General features: G+C 35.0%; 1 protein-coding gene across 4 annotated transcripts in view; it reads left to right on the top strand.

Moving 5' to 3' along the window:
• Oseg6 (intraflagellar transport protein Oseg6) overlaps positions 1-17,609 on the top strand; it is a 745,559-nt gene that overhangs the window by 670,629 nt on the left and 57,321 nt on the right. For 3 of the 4 annotated variants that reach the window (XM_090403102.1, XM_090403101.1, XM_090403103.1), the window contains one exon: positions 616-766. The exons of the other annotated variant lie outside the window; for it this stretch is intronic. In XM_090403102.1, coding sequence (XP_090259228.1) covers positions 616-766 — 151 coding nt within the window. The remainder of the gene's footprint in view (positions 1-615; positions 767-17,609) is intronic. 4 annotated transcript variants of the gene reach the window in all.

Genomic DNA, 17,609 nt, shown 5'->3' with positions numbered 1-17,609 from the left:
CATCCTGTATGTATACAGATCCTTTCTACTATAAAAAAAATAAATTCAGTATGGTGACCAGGTTAGAGGTATCCAACAATAATGGCTTATAATACGAGAACTACTCATTATATTTTTTCAAACTCTTTCAAGCTCAGTCAATAGGAAATATCTCCAAGACTTGTTTGTCACACTTGCAAGGCCACTAGTGCATAGTCACATATGCTCAAAAATTGCACATGAACATCCATTTCCTGGACGTGGATTGGAAGAGAAGGCCAAACTGCCTAGCTGCCTGGATCTACAGATATCACTCCATTGAACTTTTTTGCATGGGGCTTTATTAAAGACTGTGTATCAGAGAAAAGTTCAAGATTTTGATGATGGACTATTTAAAACAGTGTGTTTAGTTGCAGCAGTTTCTCTAATAACTGCTCAGATGCTAGAAAACTGAAGTAGATGAAGAAAACTTTTGTAGCTCTATTAAAATAAAAAAAATTTTAATAAACCTTATAGATGCTGAAATATACGTGTATAGTTTGGATACCTCTAACCTGGATATCCTGTGTGTGTGTGTGTGTGTGTGTGTGTGTATATATATATATATATATATATATATTTTTTTTTTTTTCCCAGACATAGTACCAATTTTGACATCTACTGTGATAGAGTGCCATCGTGCTGATTTGAAAAACTCCTCCTTTAGTTATGCAGCGATGTTAATGAGACCTGAGTATCGAAACCAGATAGATCTTAAATACAAAAAGAAAATAGAAGCTATTGTCAGGTAACAATTATTGTCTTAAATGGGGAAAATGAAAATAAACTTTCTTTAATTAAAATCTGAAACTGTAATAATTTCATTTAAAAATAAAACTAGGAACTATTTTTAGTATTGCTTGCAATAAATATTTCATACTTTATAATAATAAATATTAGTGATTAAATGGTATCTGTAGTTCTACTAAAACCGCTTTTAACAAATACACAAAACATTTTCTTCTATAATTAGAAAGAACAAATGAGAAAATATCCCTTGACCTGTGGAAATGTCTTGGATAAATTTCTAGGCACATAGATAGGTTATAAAAAAGGTGAATACCAAGTAAATTACACTTTCAAGATATTATATTTGGTTTAATCCTTTATCCGAGTGTAAGCAAACAAAGTTTGCATGCAAAACATTTTCATTACTAAGTTACTGGACTTCAGACTAATTTCCTTACTATCTCATAATGCAAAGCACCCATACTGCTTGCTATGCATTAAGAGAGTATCACTGCCCAGACCAATTTCGACTTTTTATTGAGGTCTCATTAGTGAGAGTCAGATCCAGGAAGATAATACCAAAGTTGAATAATGCAGAAGTTATATATTTCCCATATATAAATAATAAAAAGGTGTATTACCTTGTTATTAAAATATTCTGGATCAGAGATAAAAACCTTTCCATTTGTTTACTAAGTGAATAGTACATATGCATGCATGAGTGAATGTAGCAGAGGTGTTTATTAAGAGATTGAACAAGAGAAGTGAGAGAGTGAAAGTGCAATATTTTGATCGACTGTGGTGCTTTAAATGAAAGTTGAAAATGAGAAGTGAAGAATATAAGACTAAAGTTAGTGACAGACAGAAACCAAGAATGGTATCAGCCAGAAGGGTGAGCAAGAGAATACGAGTGCAGAGAATGTGATTGCAAATGCGGAAATGACTGAGCAACAGCAAGTGTAGTTGTGGAAATGGAAGTGAGCCAGACTGATGGAGCAAAAGCAGGCATTAATGGAAGAAAGCCTGACCGACAGAGCATAATCAAGATTGATTGCACTTATGAAAGAGAGTGCAATTGCTGGAATGCAAGAATTGAATGAAATGATTGAGATGAGAAATGTGACGAGGTGTATGCAAAATGAGATTATATGTATGGTTCATACTAATGGTAGAGTACAAAAGAATAAAATGAAAGATAGTGGAGTGACAAGAAGAATGCTCTACAGAGATTCTATTATAAGAAGCGTATGGTGGATGAGAGAGAGGGAGGATGAACAGGGTGAGCATGGTCGGGATATGAAAAGTAAGCATGCAAGGAAGTTAGTGCTAGTAGTAGGAACAAATGATTTGTTTCGACATAGGGTGAATGTGAGGATGAATATCGAGAAATTATTGAGGAGAAGGAAAGATAGCAGTGCAGTAGGAAGAATAGTTAGTAGATTGCCCAGGTATGACAATGATGAATTGAGGTACAGGGCAAAGATCATAAATGGTATGCTAGCAAAAATGTGTGATAGAAAAAAGGAATGCAGTTTGTGAAAGTATGAGATGAGTTTGAGGGATGAATCGAACTTTGTAAGAGTAATGGACTGTATTTGAATGGTTTCGTTGTGAGTCATCTGGAAAGGCTGCTGCTGGAAGGAAGTACAATGAGTGATGCAAACAAGGTATCAGCAGAAGTCAGAGGTGATGTAAATGAACAGGAGAGTGATCCTAAAATGATTATGAATGCTGATAAGAGTAGCGTGAGAGATGAGAAGTGAGAACAGGAATGTAAATTAGACAGAATAAAGGGGGGAGGTATACAGTGTAAGTACAGTGGATTCTGAAAGCAGTAATGAATGCATCTATGTGAATGGTCAACACAGGAATAGAATGGATGGGAAGTAGCCGAATCTAGGGAGATATATGGGACAGAAGCTAAAGGTAAGCAGACAGAAGCAGGTGAGAAGACACAAATGAGGGGCAGCCAGACTGGTTACAGATAAGGAAATAAATTGCTATTGTTGGATTCTGATAATATAGAGATTGGAGTAATTATTATTTGCTTCAGAATCCAACATGATTTCCATCACATAGGTTAGATTTGTAAATATTATTTAATTGTAAATATTATTATTTAACAAAAAAATGAAACGATGCTTAGAATATCCAAAACTATTGCCATAAAATGCGTTAGTAATTCTATCACCGTCCACTGCCCCTACCTAATTTCCGAATGTTGGACGTTCCAAAACTTACAAATTAAGCCACGCCTCGGCCATTTAGCGACAACAAATGCCCAAATTTGGCAGACACATCTTGCAGCCTTGACATAGCCCTACAGTCATTCCCACAAAGTTCTGACGATGGTCAGACGATGACCGAAACGGTCCACATCCCATAAACCCTTGCCCCAGTTTCCACATAAGGATACCCTTCCCCTTCTTTCTTCCCCCCCCTCCCCACAACAAAATAATATATATATATATTTATATATATATTATTAATAGTAACCCGGGTTCCCAAACTTATTTCCCGTGTCACAAGTACATCCCCATGTTCTTTCCCTCTCTTTCCCCCCCCCCCTTCAACAAGAGCTTGGATTTAGAAGGCATCTTTTAAACCAAAATCAAGGTATGTATATAATTTTTCCACATTTATTCTGCCATAATTGCCTTCTATACTCGCCCATAATGCCCTAATATATATATATACCCCTTTTGAGTTATGTTAGCCAATGTATTAAATATAAGGGACACTCCTAAACAAAAACAGGCTAATATAGCCGTTAATTATATTAATAATGTTTATGAGGAGTAGCATGGGAATTTCCCAGAAATTATACTTAATTATTTAATGTAAATCACTTGTTTATAATTTAATATTCATATAACTACCTTTAACTTTATTTGATATTAATTATTTAATCAAGGACATATGTATTAATAATAATATTAATAAGACTCTGTATTAAAATATTATTAAGCTGTTTTATTTATTGCCATGTTAATATTATAAGAATTTGTATTTGATAATTTAACTGCGCATTAATTGAAATGTAAATATTCTCTATTTATTCCTATTTGTAGAAGTTTAACGTTATGCAATAGCTCAATTTTATTATGTTTTGTTTTGTTGTCAATGAGACGTATGTAAGTGAGCAAGCACGAGTTTCGAACAGTGCGTGAGGAGAATATTGAAAGTTTATTGAAAAGAGTTTTAGTTAAAGAGATCACGAGAACAATTTAGGCGGGAAGTACGGATATATAAGCGAGGAATGCTGAAAATATAAAAAAGAAGAGAAAAGAGAAGGTAAGAGAGAAGGTGAGAGAGAAGGAGATAGATAGGAAACATAGAGAGAGAGAATTGGCATTCGGGGAATCAGAGTGCGATATTAGAGAGTCGGCAAGTCACTCAAGCAGCTAATTTAAGTCTACTAGTCGAGAAGCAGTTAGCTAATAAGTTGTAGAATACAATTATAGCTAAGGAAAACAGCTGAGAGACTATTAAATAGACTAGCGATACTTGAGTCGAGATTTAATTTCAGCGCCGACCTTTCAAGGACATACGGAACCTTGAAGCAAAGCACGAAGTTACTAGAGAATAGTAGCAGCTGTAAAGTTGAAGTTTACCGTTAGCTGTGTTTAGAATTATAGTGCCTAAAGAATTATTTGAATGCAGGAGGAATGAACAACTGTGCATATGAAACCTCAAGATAAGGAATTATTGTGTATTGCCTTAATTCATGAGTGATCAGTAGTACTTCATGCAAGAGCGTTTGTTTATGTGTATTGTGACTGATGATTAATTCAGTTATTGCTTAGAAGATTTATTTTAATGAGTGCTGTATACTGTTTAAAATGTTTACGGTTATAAAAAGTGTTTGTGTGTAAGTTGATGAAGAAAGAAGATTATCAGTAAGATTATTCCAACCATTAATATTCCTATACAGAGAAGTGTGTGAGTTTCATCCTAGAATTTCCCTATAATAACAATAACTATTGCGGAGAATTAGTTGAAGTGTAAAATTAAAGACGTTTGTTTGTGAAGAGGTGTTACTGAAATTTTTATTGTATTTTGGAACTTAAGGAACTGTGAGAAGACTGTATTATAGAGATAACAGATTTACCTTTGTCTGAGTCTGTATGATTGAACTTATCAGAGAAGCTAAAATGTTTGTGATATCTTAATTACTGATTTGAACTTAAGTGTAAAATTTGTGACTCTAAAATTAAATGTTTGTTTTTGTTAATCAAAAGTTGTATTTTGCCTGAATCTCTTTTACTGCACCATTCATAAAATATTCGAACCAAAGCAGGTAAATTAAGTAAGTTAAATATTCTTGACCAGTATATATAATAACAACATTTAAAGGAAGGGTAGTTGAGAGTTGGTTTATCTTCAGTTCTTGAACTAATTCAGATATAAAGTGGCGCAGTCTTTAAATATAAATTTTCTTTATATTTGAATTAGAAATCAACTTACAACTTATCAATTAGTTAAGAACATCGTAATAGTAATCATGTCGGATCCAAAGTATAGATTGAGAAGAAGTAGGATCCAACACTATGCTTATTTACAAATTCCAGGAGTATCAGAAATAAGGAACGTGAAATTGTTGCATTAATGGAGTTAATTCACCTGCAAATAGTTGGAATGAGCGGAACATGGTTAAATGAGGATAATATCCTGACTGGAATAGAAATGGAAGGATATGATGCATTTCATCAGGATAGGGAGAGTGCTGATGATGACAGTTGAGAAATTATGTCTGTACAAAGTTGAGATACAAGGGGAAAATAGTGGCATTGGTTTTGATTTAGTCTTTCCCTAGTTGGGGAGAGTAACTACGAAATACTCACCTGGGTTGTTGCCAGTCATATGAAAATTTCTGTGAAGAAGGAATTTGTGTGGAACTACAGAGCTTGTGATTATGAAAAGCTTAGGAAACAACCAGGAACTACAACATGGAAAAGAAGTTGAGTGGAAAGGAGATAGTCATCATCTGGAGTATATACACATATATATATATATATACATAGAGACAAGCTAAATTACATTTTACATAGTATATTGAAGAGACAATGGTTTGATCAACAGTTATATATTGGCCTGACCTCTAGTGAAAATAAAATAAAATTACAATAAATAAATGAAATAAAATAAATTAATTACATCAAAGCTATATTCTGTTTAAGACAACATCAGAGAAACATTCTTTCATATAGATAGTTTTGTTACAGTAAAAATGATGTCCTAATTTAGCATGACATTTGTTATATTAGATTCAGGATCCTGGATTACCTATGATCCTATTTATAACTAACTCTTAGAGAGAAAGGTTAAGTGGGTAGAATATGTGCCTTCCATATGCTTGGGATTTTTATACCATCATCATTGTTAAGATTAGGGTGATTGATAAGAATCTCACAGGCCTCCTCAAATTTACACTCATACCATGTTTTGGTGTGATGTAAACATCAGGTGCTTTTCCAGTTATATCTATGTAAAGTGTTCAGGGGCATGATCAGAAAGACCAGCTTGACCATCATCATCATCAAATTCCTGCCATATACCCTCAAGGGATGTACAATATATGATAGTACTACATGAAAAATTTACATCATTACTAACTTTCTATCTACAATTTTCCTCCAAATCAGTCTGTTACTTGTCAAGACTCCAACATTATCAGATCTTATATTTCTATCATCTAAGACACTTTGTACCGTATCAATCCACCTATATCTTGGTCTTCCTCTGGGTCGTTTTTGCTGCCAACCTGGCAGAGAACACTTGTTTTGCTAATCTTTCTTCACCCATTCTGTTTAAGTGACCATACCACCTGAGATTAGCTCTGCTAACGCATTCCTGGATGCTGACAATGTCAAGTTCTTTCAATATCCTAATTTTTAATATGATATTGCCATTGATGCCATCTGTTCATGCCTATAATCTTTCTCAGGACTCTCATATCTGCGGTCTCTAGTCTTTGGTCAAGTGTTTTACTTCTGACCCAGCTCTCAGATCCATAAGTTAAAACTGGTTTGAACACTGTCTTGTATACAGCTAATTTAGTGTTCCGACTAATTTCTCTCTTATTCCATATGAATTTATTCAATTGACTTCCCACCATACCAGCTTTGCTGATTCTGTTGTCTATTTCTATATTTAATTTACCATCTTCACTAAAAATCATGCCTAAGTAGCTGAAATGTTTTACTTGTTCCACCGGTTCTCCATTCACAATACAGTGGACATTTTCAATGATTCTGCCTATTTTCATTGTCATTGTCTTTTTATTGCTGACCTTCATACCATATCTATTACAACAATTATTCAATTTAGTCATAGAATCTTGCAGACTTGTAGCAGATTTATTTAGAAGTATAACATCATCCGCATAAAGCAAAGAGCTGACATTAACATCTCCAATTTTGATATCATGTTTAATACCACTTTCCTTCATAATGTGATCCATATAGATAATGAATAACAGAGGGGATAATGTACATCCTTGTCTCACATCGGATTTAACATTAAACCATCTTCCTGTACTTCCTTCAATTCTAACTGCTGACTTACAACTCAAATAAAGACTAAATATTGCTTGATATAATGCCCCATTGACACCATATAACTGTAGCATATTGAATAGCTTCTCTCTTGGCATCTTGTCATATGCCTTTTTATAGATCGACAAAACTTAAATACGGATCTTTGTTATATTCCCATGCTTTCTCAACTATATGTCGTAAAGTGAAGATCTGATCCTGACAGCCTCTATTTGGCCTGAATCCAGCTTGTTCTTCACACAGCTTTTCTTCCACAATTCATCCCAACCGTTTCTCAAGTATACTTGCATAGATCTTGCCAGGAACACTCAGTAGGGAAATACCTCTGTAATTCTCACATTCAGTTTTATTTCCCTTTTTATATATGGGTACTATGAGAGCTCTACTCCAGTCATCAGCAATTCGTCCCTCTGTCCAGGCTTTCTTTCTGAACTATGCAGTGCAGCCACTGTAAGACTCTTATACCACCATACTTCAGCATTTTTGGTCGAATATCATCTACTCCTGCTGCCTTTCCACATTTCAAGCCTTTGATGACTTTTTCTACTTCAAGTATGGATATATATTCCTGATTGCATGCTTGTTTTTATCACTGTGCTGTCATCACTGCTTGTTTCATTTAGCAGTTTTTCAAAGTAATTACTCCATATTTCAAGGATATATTTTTCTCCTGTTTTCATGTCACCTTTATCATCTCTAACTCCTTTTGCAGCACTCTTTCCTCCATTCCTAAGCTTCTTCAACAACCTCCAGAATATTTTGATACCTTCTTGATATTTATTTTCTATATTCTTGCCAAAGTCCTCCCATGACTTTTGTTTAGCTAGTTTTACACAGTGTTTAGCATTCTTGCATTTGTCTCTGTATTCTCTAAGAGCACAAGCTGACTTATTTGCCAGGAACTTTTGATATGCTTTCTTCTTTTCCTTCACTGCCTCTTTAGCTTCTTGTGTCCACCATGGAGTTCTGATTTTTCTATCCTTGCAGACAATCTCACCACATGCCTCTTTGCCTGAATCAATCAGGGCTTTCTTCAAGGCTTGCCACTTAATCTCCAAGGTTTGATTCCTGTTCTCAAACTCTTTCATTTTTTTTTTTAATAAACTTTGTGTATTTTAGTCTACAGTTCACATCTGACAGCTGCTCAACTTTCATTCACTTTAAAACTTTCTTACATGTTATTCTTTTCAATATGAAATTCAATTTTATCCTGCTCAAGACTGAATAGTGATCACTTCCAATTTCAAATCCTCTGTATACACTCTGGTGTTCTGCACCAGAGAGAAAACATCACTATCAACAACAACATAGTCAATGAGACTTTTCTTATTCCTTGCCTCTTCTCTCCATGTGAATTTGTGCACATTTTTATGTTGGAACATGGTGTTAGTAATAACCAGTCCATGTCTTGAGCAGAAATCCAACAAATATTTGCCATTATTATTAGCTTTGCTCTTTTCTCCAAATTTTCCCCAATATATTTTTGTATGTCTGACAATCATTTCCTACTCTGCTATTTAGATCCCCAACAAGGACCAACTTTTCCTTTTTCATTGTGTCAGTTGCTTTTTCTAAATCATCAGAAATTCCTCCACTTCTATCTTAGTAGAACCTTCTGTGGGACCATAGGATCAAATACGTCTCATTGTCCAGTTCCCCATTCTGATATTTGCACACATCACTCTACTTGAGACTGCCTGCGCCTGCCATTCAAGAAGATTAGCTTCATATTTAGTGTTGAATACAATGGCTACTCCTTCTTTTTCTTGATTGCCTTGCCTGAATGTAACATTTTGTATATATTACTCAGAAAGATCTCACCAGTTTTTGCCTTTTTTGTTTCAGTCACCCCTATTATGTCAATCTGGTACTTATCTAATTCCTCAGCTAGCTCCATTTCTTTGCCATTCAGGCTTCTTATGTTGATAGTACTGATCTTTAACTCTGGTGTTGTTGCGTGGGGTGTGTTTTCAGATTTGTTCCAGTAGCTCTTTCGCTGTTCGCCCTGGTTCCCTGGCAAAAACAACGGGGGCCTTGTTTAACTGGGCGACGCCTCAGCCGGCATGAAAGTTTGTCATGTTGTACCATCATCTTTTTATTTTGGTTTAACCAATAAGAATACAGTTTGGTCGGCTATATCCCAAATTGCCAGCCCATCCTCGTTCGTTCAGTATCCAAGTAGATACCCAACAGGGTGCACCACGAGAAGGTGAGGATTGGACATTAGGTCAGAAGCCCTGGTCGGTTCTCTGCATTCCTTTAAAGGCTATGTGGAGGTCTCCTCTCAGTTATACAGCTTTGACCCTTAAGCACCCTAGCTTGACCATAGTTATTATATTTAATGTGTATGTTCCTTTTTTTCTTATAGGAATTGTGCGTCCTGTTTCCCTATATAGGGCAAATTACAGGTGCAGTGAATATGGTATACTCCAGGGTAGGCCAGCAGAGGGAGGGGATCCTTGGATGAGTTGAGTAAGTTCTTTAATTTTGCAGGAGGTTTAAAAGTGGCTTTAAGGTTGTATTTTTGTATTATTCTGTTTAGTTTGTCTGATATCCCTTTAATGTATGGAATAGTTACAGTTTTATTGTAGTCTTGTTTATTTTTGTTTTTAAGTGAGGTCTTGTACAGAATTTTGTTGATAGTATTTTGGCTGTAACTATTTTTTAGGAAGGTATTGCTGATAACTTTTAATTCATCTTTAAGTGCTTGTTCATTGGAGCAAATCTTCAAAGCCCTGTTTTTTAATGATCCCCTAGTTTTTGTGTTGGGTAGTGGTAGGAGATTTTGTGTATATATTGGCCAGTATGTGTCCAGTAAACAGTGAAGGAAAGACTGCCAGAAGGAAGACATGCAACAAGTGTATCTAGAAACGGAACTATTCTGCTTTTCAATCTCAATTGTGAATTGTATGTGTTTGTGTTGTTTGTTTTGGTGACTGAGGAAAGTGTCTAATGTCTGATGGCCATGTGGCCAGATAGCGAAAACATCATCAATGTATCTAAGCCAGACTTTGGGTTTTAAAGGAGAGGAATCTGGAACACAATGCTCAAAATGTTCCATGTAAAAGTTAGCAATAGGATGGAGGGGGAGGGATAATGGTGAACCCATGGCTCACCATTATCTAGAGGAAAGGCATGTTCTTCTGAAGAATCTCTAAAACAAGAGTTGAAAATTATCAAACAGCCTTACTAAATGAACATAATCCAATAACAACCCAAATAATAATTAACCACCCTCCTACAAATCAACCCAGACAAGAAGAAGCCCACAGGACTCCTATACCATGTATTAAAGGCATCTCTGAACAGTTGGCAAAAATTATGAAAAATATCACCTCATTGCTACTTACAAACCCATCAATCAAATTCACGACTTGCTACCTTCTCCATAAGACAAACTCTTACTAATGATGCTACCTGGCATAAACAAAGTACAGCAATCCCTCGATTAATGTGCGTTTTCGATTAGTGCGTCATTTTTTTTCGATAGCCAAATTCGATTAGTGTCCTCTAAAATTTGATTAGTGCACCTATATACATTTTAAAAATAAATGTTACAGATTTTAAAAATTTTCGATCTATACATTTTTTTTTGCTAACTATTTTAAAAAATCACTCACCAGGATGAAATAATTTAGTTACCAATTTAAGACATTTTGCAAAGTTATTTTTTAATGGCATACTACACTATTTCCATGTACACTATGTTCCAAATTTACCATGCAATTGTTTTCCTTACTTTTTTATTTGAAATTATTTTCCTAACCTTTAATCACAAGTAAAAGAATTAGTGAGCATAAAACAGAAGTGTGAAAATGATTCGAAAAGTAATCTGATTGGATGAAAAATTTGAAATAATAAAGAAAAATGAACAAGGCGAGTCCAGAGCAAAGATAGCACAAGAACACAAAAATGAATGAATCAACTGCTGAATACAAAGAGAAAGGTAAGGCTGCTTCAAGTTCATCATGCATGCACTCGAAATCAAAGTATTATAATGATTGAATTAGAGAAACTTTCTTTTTGCATGGATCAAAGATTGTAACCAAAAACGGATCCCGCTAAACACTGGCCTTATTAAATCAAAAGCATTGTCTCTTTGTAACCTGGAAAGAAAGGGCTATCAATGATGGAAAAGAAGAAGAATTCCATGTTAATGCTGGGTGATTTGAGCATTTCAAAAAGAGAAATAACCTACATAATGTTCTAATCATCACAGGTGAAGCTACAAGTGCAGATAAGGAGATATCCAGAGATTTTGAAGAAAATTGTGTAAGAAGGGATAAATATTTGTGATCAACAAATATTTAAAGTCGATGAAACCGGCCTTTTTTTGGAAGCAAATGCATTTCAAGACTTTTCTAGAAATCAGAGAAATCTCAGCCTAGTTATAAAGTCGCAAAGTCGAATGAAATTACTGCTAGCAATCTGCGAGCCATTTAGAAGCACATTCTTCCACATTGTGCAAATGATTTTAGAGGCTTTTCAAATGAATCTGAGTTAATTAAATTTCATTCTGAGAAGTTGAGTGATTCCGACCTCTAAATAGATAGGTTATTATATTCGATTAGTGCGTTTTCGATTAATGCGCCAACAAAGAATGCATTAGGAGCATTAATCGAGGGATTGCTGTATCATATTCAAGTAACTTTCAATTCCATGTTGGACAAACAGAAAGATCTATAAATAAATGTATCTCTGAACATCAAGACCACATCCACCTTATCAAACTTCAGAAATCTGGCCTTGCACAACATGGAATTGAAAGTGCTAACCACAGGATCCAATGGCAAAATGCTAAGCTACTACATAGATCCATATATATAAACATGAACGTTATTATAAAGAAAGTGCTGAAGCCTTACCATCTTAGACCTAATCTTAATTGAAATGACTGTCTCACTATTCCAAAAGTTTGAGAAATTGTTATCCTCCATTGTATCAAATAATTACACTGGCCAACAAAAAAAATTTTTTTTCTGCTGATTATGATCTGACACTTGTTTTTTACTAATTTGGGTGCGCTGATTTCAAATATCAAACCCATTTTTCTCTATCACATCAGGTTTTTCCTTTATGGCATTTTCTTTTTGCTAATTTGTAAGTTTTTGATAGTTTTAAGGAGGCAGTACTATTTAGAGGACCAAAAAAATCGATTTTTTAATATTATTTTCTGAAAATATGTGCTTTTAAAAATCTGTTCCTAACTTTTTATCAAGAAATTCGAAAATTTCCCGAAGATATAGCCTATTATTCAAAGCGGTGCGCAGATCAGAATCGGCATGCTCACCACTCTCGCTTGTTAGTAAAATAATAAATGCGTAAGAACCTGCAACGGCACGTACTGGCGCTTTGAATGCGAGAGAGGCCGATAACCGACCTAATACATTTAGGTGATGAAAAGTAGGCGATGACAACTGCCTAAAACAAATGATTGCTAAATGCATCATAGCAGACAAAGAACGATCGAAATCAATCAATCGTTAATCGATCGTGAAAGTATGATGAGCGCTTATAACGTTTCAATAAAGTATTTGGTTTTTTTTGTCTTGTTAATTGCATGTTAGTCGGCAGTGAAGAAAATACATCATGTCTACTACTCGAAATTGTGTCAATAGTGTAGATTCCTTCTGCTACATTTGTGGCAGCTTTATGTTCACAGTCAAAGGACAAATATCACTGATTTCGTTAAGAAAGTGTACTTTGCATACTTTGACATAAAAATTGCAGATCAGGACAAGTCATTGGCTCCAAATAAAGTGTGTAAATCATGTGTAGAAAATTTACGACAGTGGAGCAAGGGAAAACGCCAAAAATTAACTTTTGGCATTCCAATGATTTGCCGTGAACTGAAAAATCACGTAGATGATTGCAATTTTTGTTTAGTTCAGACTTCTGGTTATAATGAGAAGAATAAGAAAAAAATTGTGTATCCAAATTTTGACTCAACAATTCGGCCAGTTGCTCATTGCAATGAAATAGCTATGCCAATTTATAAAGGAATTCCTTTACTTGAGAACTAGCATGATCGGGATATGCCAGATGTTCTTGAGGAGCAAGACCTGGATGTTGATTTAGACAATGAAAATTTAATTTCTAGTTCTGGACCGCAACGTTTTACTCAAGCGGAATTGAATGACTTAGTAAGAGATTTGGGCCTATCAAAGGAATCATCGGAATTGTTAGCTTCAAGATTAAATGAAAAAAACTTACTGGAGCAGAAGACACGAAGATAACTTTTTATCGTAGCAGGGAAAGTAATCTTGTACAATATTTTAAACACAAGTGTGGGTTTGTTTACCGTAACAATGTGTCAGGTTTACTAACTGAAATGAGTGTTGTACAATATCATCCAAATGAGTGGGGTTTATTTATCGACAGTTCAAGCAGAAGTCTCAAGTGTGTCTAACTACACAATGGGAATGTATATGGCTCAATTCCTATTGGCTATTCAGTCCACTTAAAGGAAACATATGAGGACATTAAAAAGGTTCTGAAGTTATTAAAATATACAGACCATAACTGGATCATCCTTGTGGATCTTAAAATGGTGAACTTTTTACTTGGCTTTCAAAGAGGATATACAAAGTTTCCGTGTTTTCTATGCTTCTGGGATAGTCGAGCTAGAAACCAACACTGGAGTCAGAAACATTGGCCTCTTAGAATATCCTTAAATGTTGGAGAACAGAATGTTATAAATCAACCTTTAATCGACAGAGAAAAAATCATTTTTCCACCTCTACACATCAAACTAGGTCTTATGAAGCAGTATGTTAAAGCTTTAGATTTACAAGGTGACTGTTTCCAATACATATGTGAAAAATTTCCACGCCTTAGTTATGAAAAAAATTAAAGCCGGTGTATTTGATGAACTGCAAATTAGAACTTTAATCAGAGACCCAAATTTCATCAACTCTATGAATGAAATTGAGAAAGAGGGCCTGGACTTCATTTACGATGGTTGCGAATAATTTTCTTGGAAACAAAAAAGCGTGCAATTACAAAGATCTAGTGGAAACAATGCTTGAAAATTTCCAGCGCCTAGGTTGCAACATGAGTATAAAGCTTCATTTCTTATACAGTCATCTTGATAGATTTCCCGAGAATTTAGGTGCTGTAAGCGATGAACAAGGCGAAAGATTTCATCAAGACTTAAAAACTATGGAAGATCGGTACCAAGGAAGATGGGATTCTCACATGATGGCCGACTACTGTTGGCGTATTCAAAGGGATTGCCAAAACAGAACACACAGCAGAAATTGCTACAAACAAAAATTTATTCCCTGAAACTCATGTGTAAGTAAAATTGTTATTTTTTTATAAATATTCTTGTAATTTTTAATGAATATTGTTAAGTAGTTATGTATCTAATTAACCTCTCTCGCATTCAAAGTGCCAGTACGTGCCGTTGCAAGTTCTTATGCATTTATTCGTTTACTAACAAGCAAGAGCGGTGAGCGCTCCGATTCTGATCTGTGCACCGCTTTGAATAATAGGCTATATCTTCATCAATTTTTAGAATTTCTTGATAAAAAGTTAGGAACAGATTTTTAAAAGTACATACTTTCAGAAAATAATATTAAAAAATCGATTTTTTTGATCCTCTAAATAGTACTGCTTCCTTAAAACTATCAAAAACTTACAAATTAGCAAAAAGAAAATGCCATAGAGGAAAAACCTGACGTGATAGAGAAAAATGGGTTTGATATTTGAAATCAGCACGCCCAAATTAGTAAAAAAACAAGTCTCATATAAAAGTCAGCAAAAATTGTGTTGGATTGTGTTATCTACTATATTTTAATTTAATATAATTAATTTTAATTTCAGCCTAATAGTTTTAACCTATGACCACTCAACTGTATATGTAGAGGGATTTCAATTTAAGCATGTACACTACTGTTTTTGGAATTCAGTTCCTTTTGCTGTTCAATAACTGTACTGATTATATCTTATGATACATGAGATGAAATATTTACATAATAAAAAAGTTATTTACTGTGGCATACTTGTTATTCTATAGTTATGGATACCCCACAGGTTTCACTATATTAAAAAAAAATGTCCAGGAAGGTTACCCTTATGTATGTTGGTTCCTGTCGAAGGCTATACTGATGTTTTCTAGGACTCTGAGAACTTGTTTTGTGGGTTCTCTCAGAATCCAATTTGCTCATCAGGGATGAGATTTAATTCTTTAGTGACTTTTTTGCAGTCTTATTAGTGTTACCCTCTCAGTTATGTTTCCCAGGCAGGAAAGCTGCCTAATTAGGCCATAGTTGTGGAGAAGATATGCTGCTTTTCCTGGTTTTGGAATTAAGATTACAACTGCTGCTTCTGGTGCCAGTGTTCTGTGATATTGGCCCCGTCTCTATTCTTTTCACAGCTCAGCTTTTTAATTTCATCCGAAAGTCGGTCAGAGTTTGTGTGAATGCACATTCTCGGTGGCAGCTGTTAATGCAATTGTTATCTGCTTTTCTAAGCTCAAAATTGAGTTGGCAAAGATCAAGATTGAATTAATGCAGAATTCATATATTTCCCATATACAAGCAGTTAAAAAGGTGTATCACCTCATTATTATAATACTCAGAATCAGAGATAGATGTCTTATATTTATCCACTTGTTCACTAACTAAATTATTCTTGCCAAGAAATTATGTTCTTGTTTAATCCTTTATCCCAGCCCAAGCAAAGGCATTTGCCTTAGTATCCCATAATGCAAGTGATCCTTCCTTAATGCATAGCATTATACAGGTCAAAAAAAAAAAAAAAAAACATGTTTTGCATTATGGATACTAAGGCAGCTGATGTGAATTTAACAGCCTAGTCATGAAGATACCTCATGTGCAAACTTTGTTTGCTTGTGTTTGGATAAAGGATTAAATAAAAATATAATTTCTTGTCAAGTATAATTTACTTAGTAATCATGTGAGAAGACTTTCTACTTTTTTTTACAATGGTGAATACCTACTTTATACCCCCCCCCTCCCTGGATTATAGCAACAACCAATTATATATTTCACCCTGTTGGCTTCTATCTCGCACCATTCTCTCAAATGAATTGCCCTCTGCATTCCTGCCCTCCTAATGTTCTTCTGCTCTCAGTAGCAAAGCTAATGACAGCAGAACCCCTCTCACCCGATATTTCTTGTTCCTTCTATCCTCTCTAAAGATATTATCTCCTTTACATTCTATTCCTCTGACTATATTTCTTGTTCCTTCTATCCTCTCTAATTCTCTCTCTCGTTCCTTCTATCTCCTTTACATTCTATTCCTCTGACTATATCATCCTCAGTCAACCAACTCTCACAATGCCTAAAACGTTTGGCCAAGTTGAGCTAACCAATGCCAAAAACTCCTTGATCTTATTCAGAATACTACTGACATTAGTATATGCATAAAATGCAATACTTTCTTCATCCCACCACTTTCCTTACACCTTGTGTTGCTTAGTCCACTAAAGTTAAGAACCTGGGGAGCTATATTTAGTATTATGTGTCACTCTCCCACTTAATCACCTCTAGATTGCCTAGATCCCGTCTCACCTGCTCCCCTTAAACATTTATGTTTCCCTGACTTTGCACTTCTGAACTCTCACTGAACAACACTTTTTCAAGCCTCCTGACCCCAAATCCATTCAAACTCACTCCTCACATCCACTATTCCTCCTGCACAATCTGTGCACTCACTCATTTGTGGTCATATCTCCATCTCAGATCCTCTCGCATACCACATTTGTGGTATGCGAGAGGATCTGTGAGAACTCCACATAAGTGGTGGTATCCTATCTATTGCCATCTGTTTATTCTCTTCATTTTCTACTGTTTCATTCTTGCAGTTACTCATACCACTTGCAACATCAACCTTGCCATACACATTTTCATGCATTTCATCTTTTCTTCTCACCACCATTATTCTTACCCTCCTCACATTTCTGGCATTCACTCTTAAAACATATTTGCTTGTTTTTTTTAAAAAAATTAAGAAGTCTGAACCTGAGAGAGAGAGAGAGAGAGAGAGAGAGAGTGGGATCAAGTATTACAACTTGTTGTAAGATATTGGATTACAATAGTATTTGCACAAGTATCACAACAATCTGAAAGCATCACTGAAAATATTTCAATGGATAGAAGGTGCTACATGTGATTATTTTCTCTTCAGTTTCATTCTCTTTCCATAAATTTCTCATTCCACAAACTGTATAGATTTTGCACATGCAGCAGTGAACAAAAGCACATACATTGAAATTGCCCAAAGATTTGAAAAACCACTCAGTTAAACACAACCCATACAATTAAAGAAACAAATGCT

Source organism: Typopeltis vanoorti, chromosome 13 (genome assembly GCF_054136105.1).
Source record: "Typopeltis vanoorti isolate ZY-2024b chromosome 13, IOZ_Tvanoo_1.0, whole genome shotgun sequence".
In the NCBI taxonomy this organism is placed as follows: domain Eukaryota; kingdom Metazoa; phylum Arthropoda; class Arachnida; order Uropygi; family Thelyphonidae; genus Typopeltis; species Typopeltis vanoorti.
Note: the sequence above shows the minus strand (reverse complement) of the source record. Positions and strands in the feature narration are given on the sequence as shown.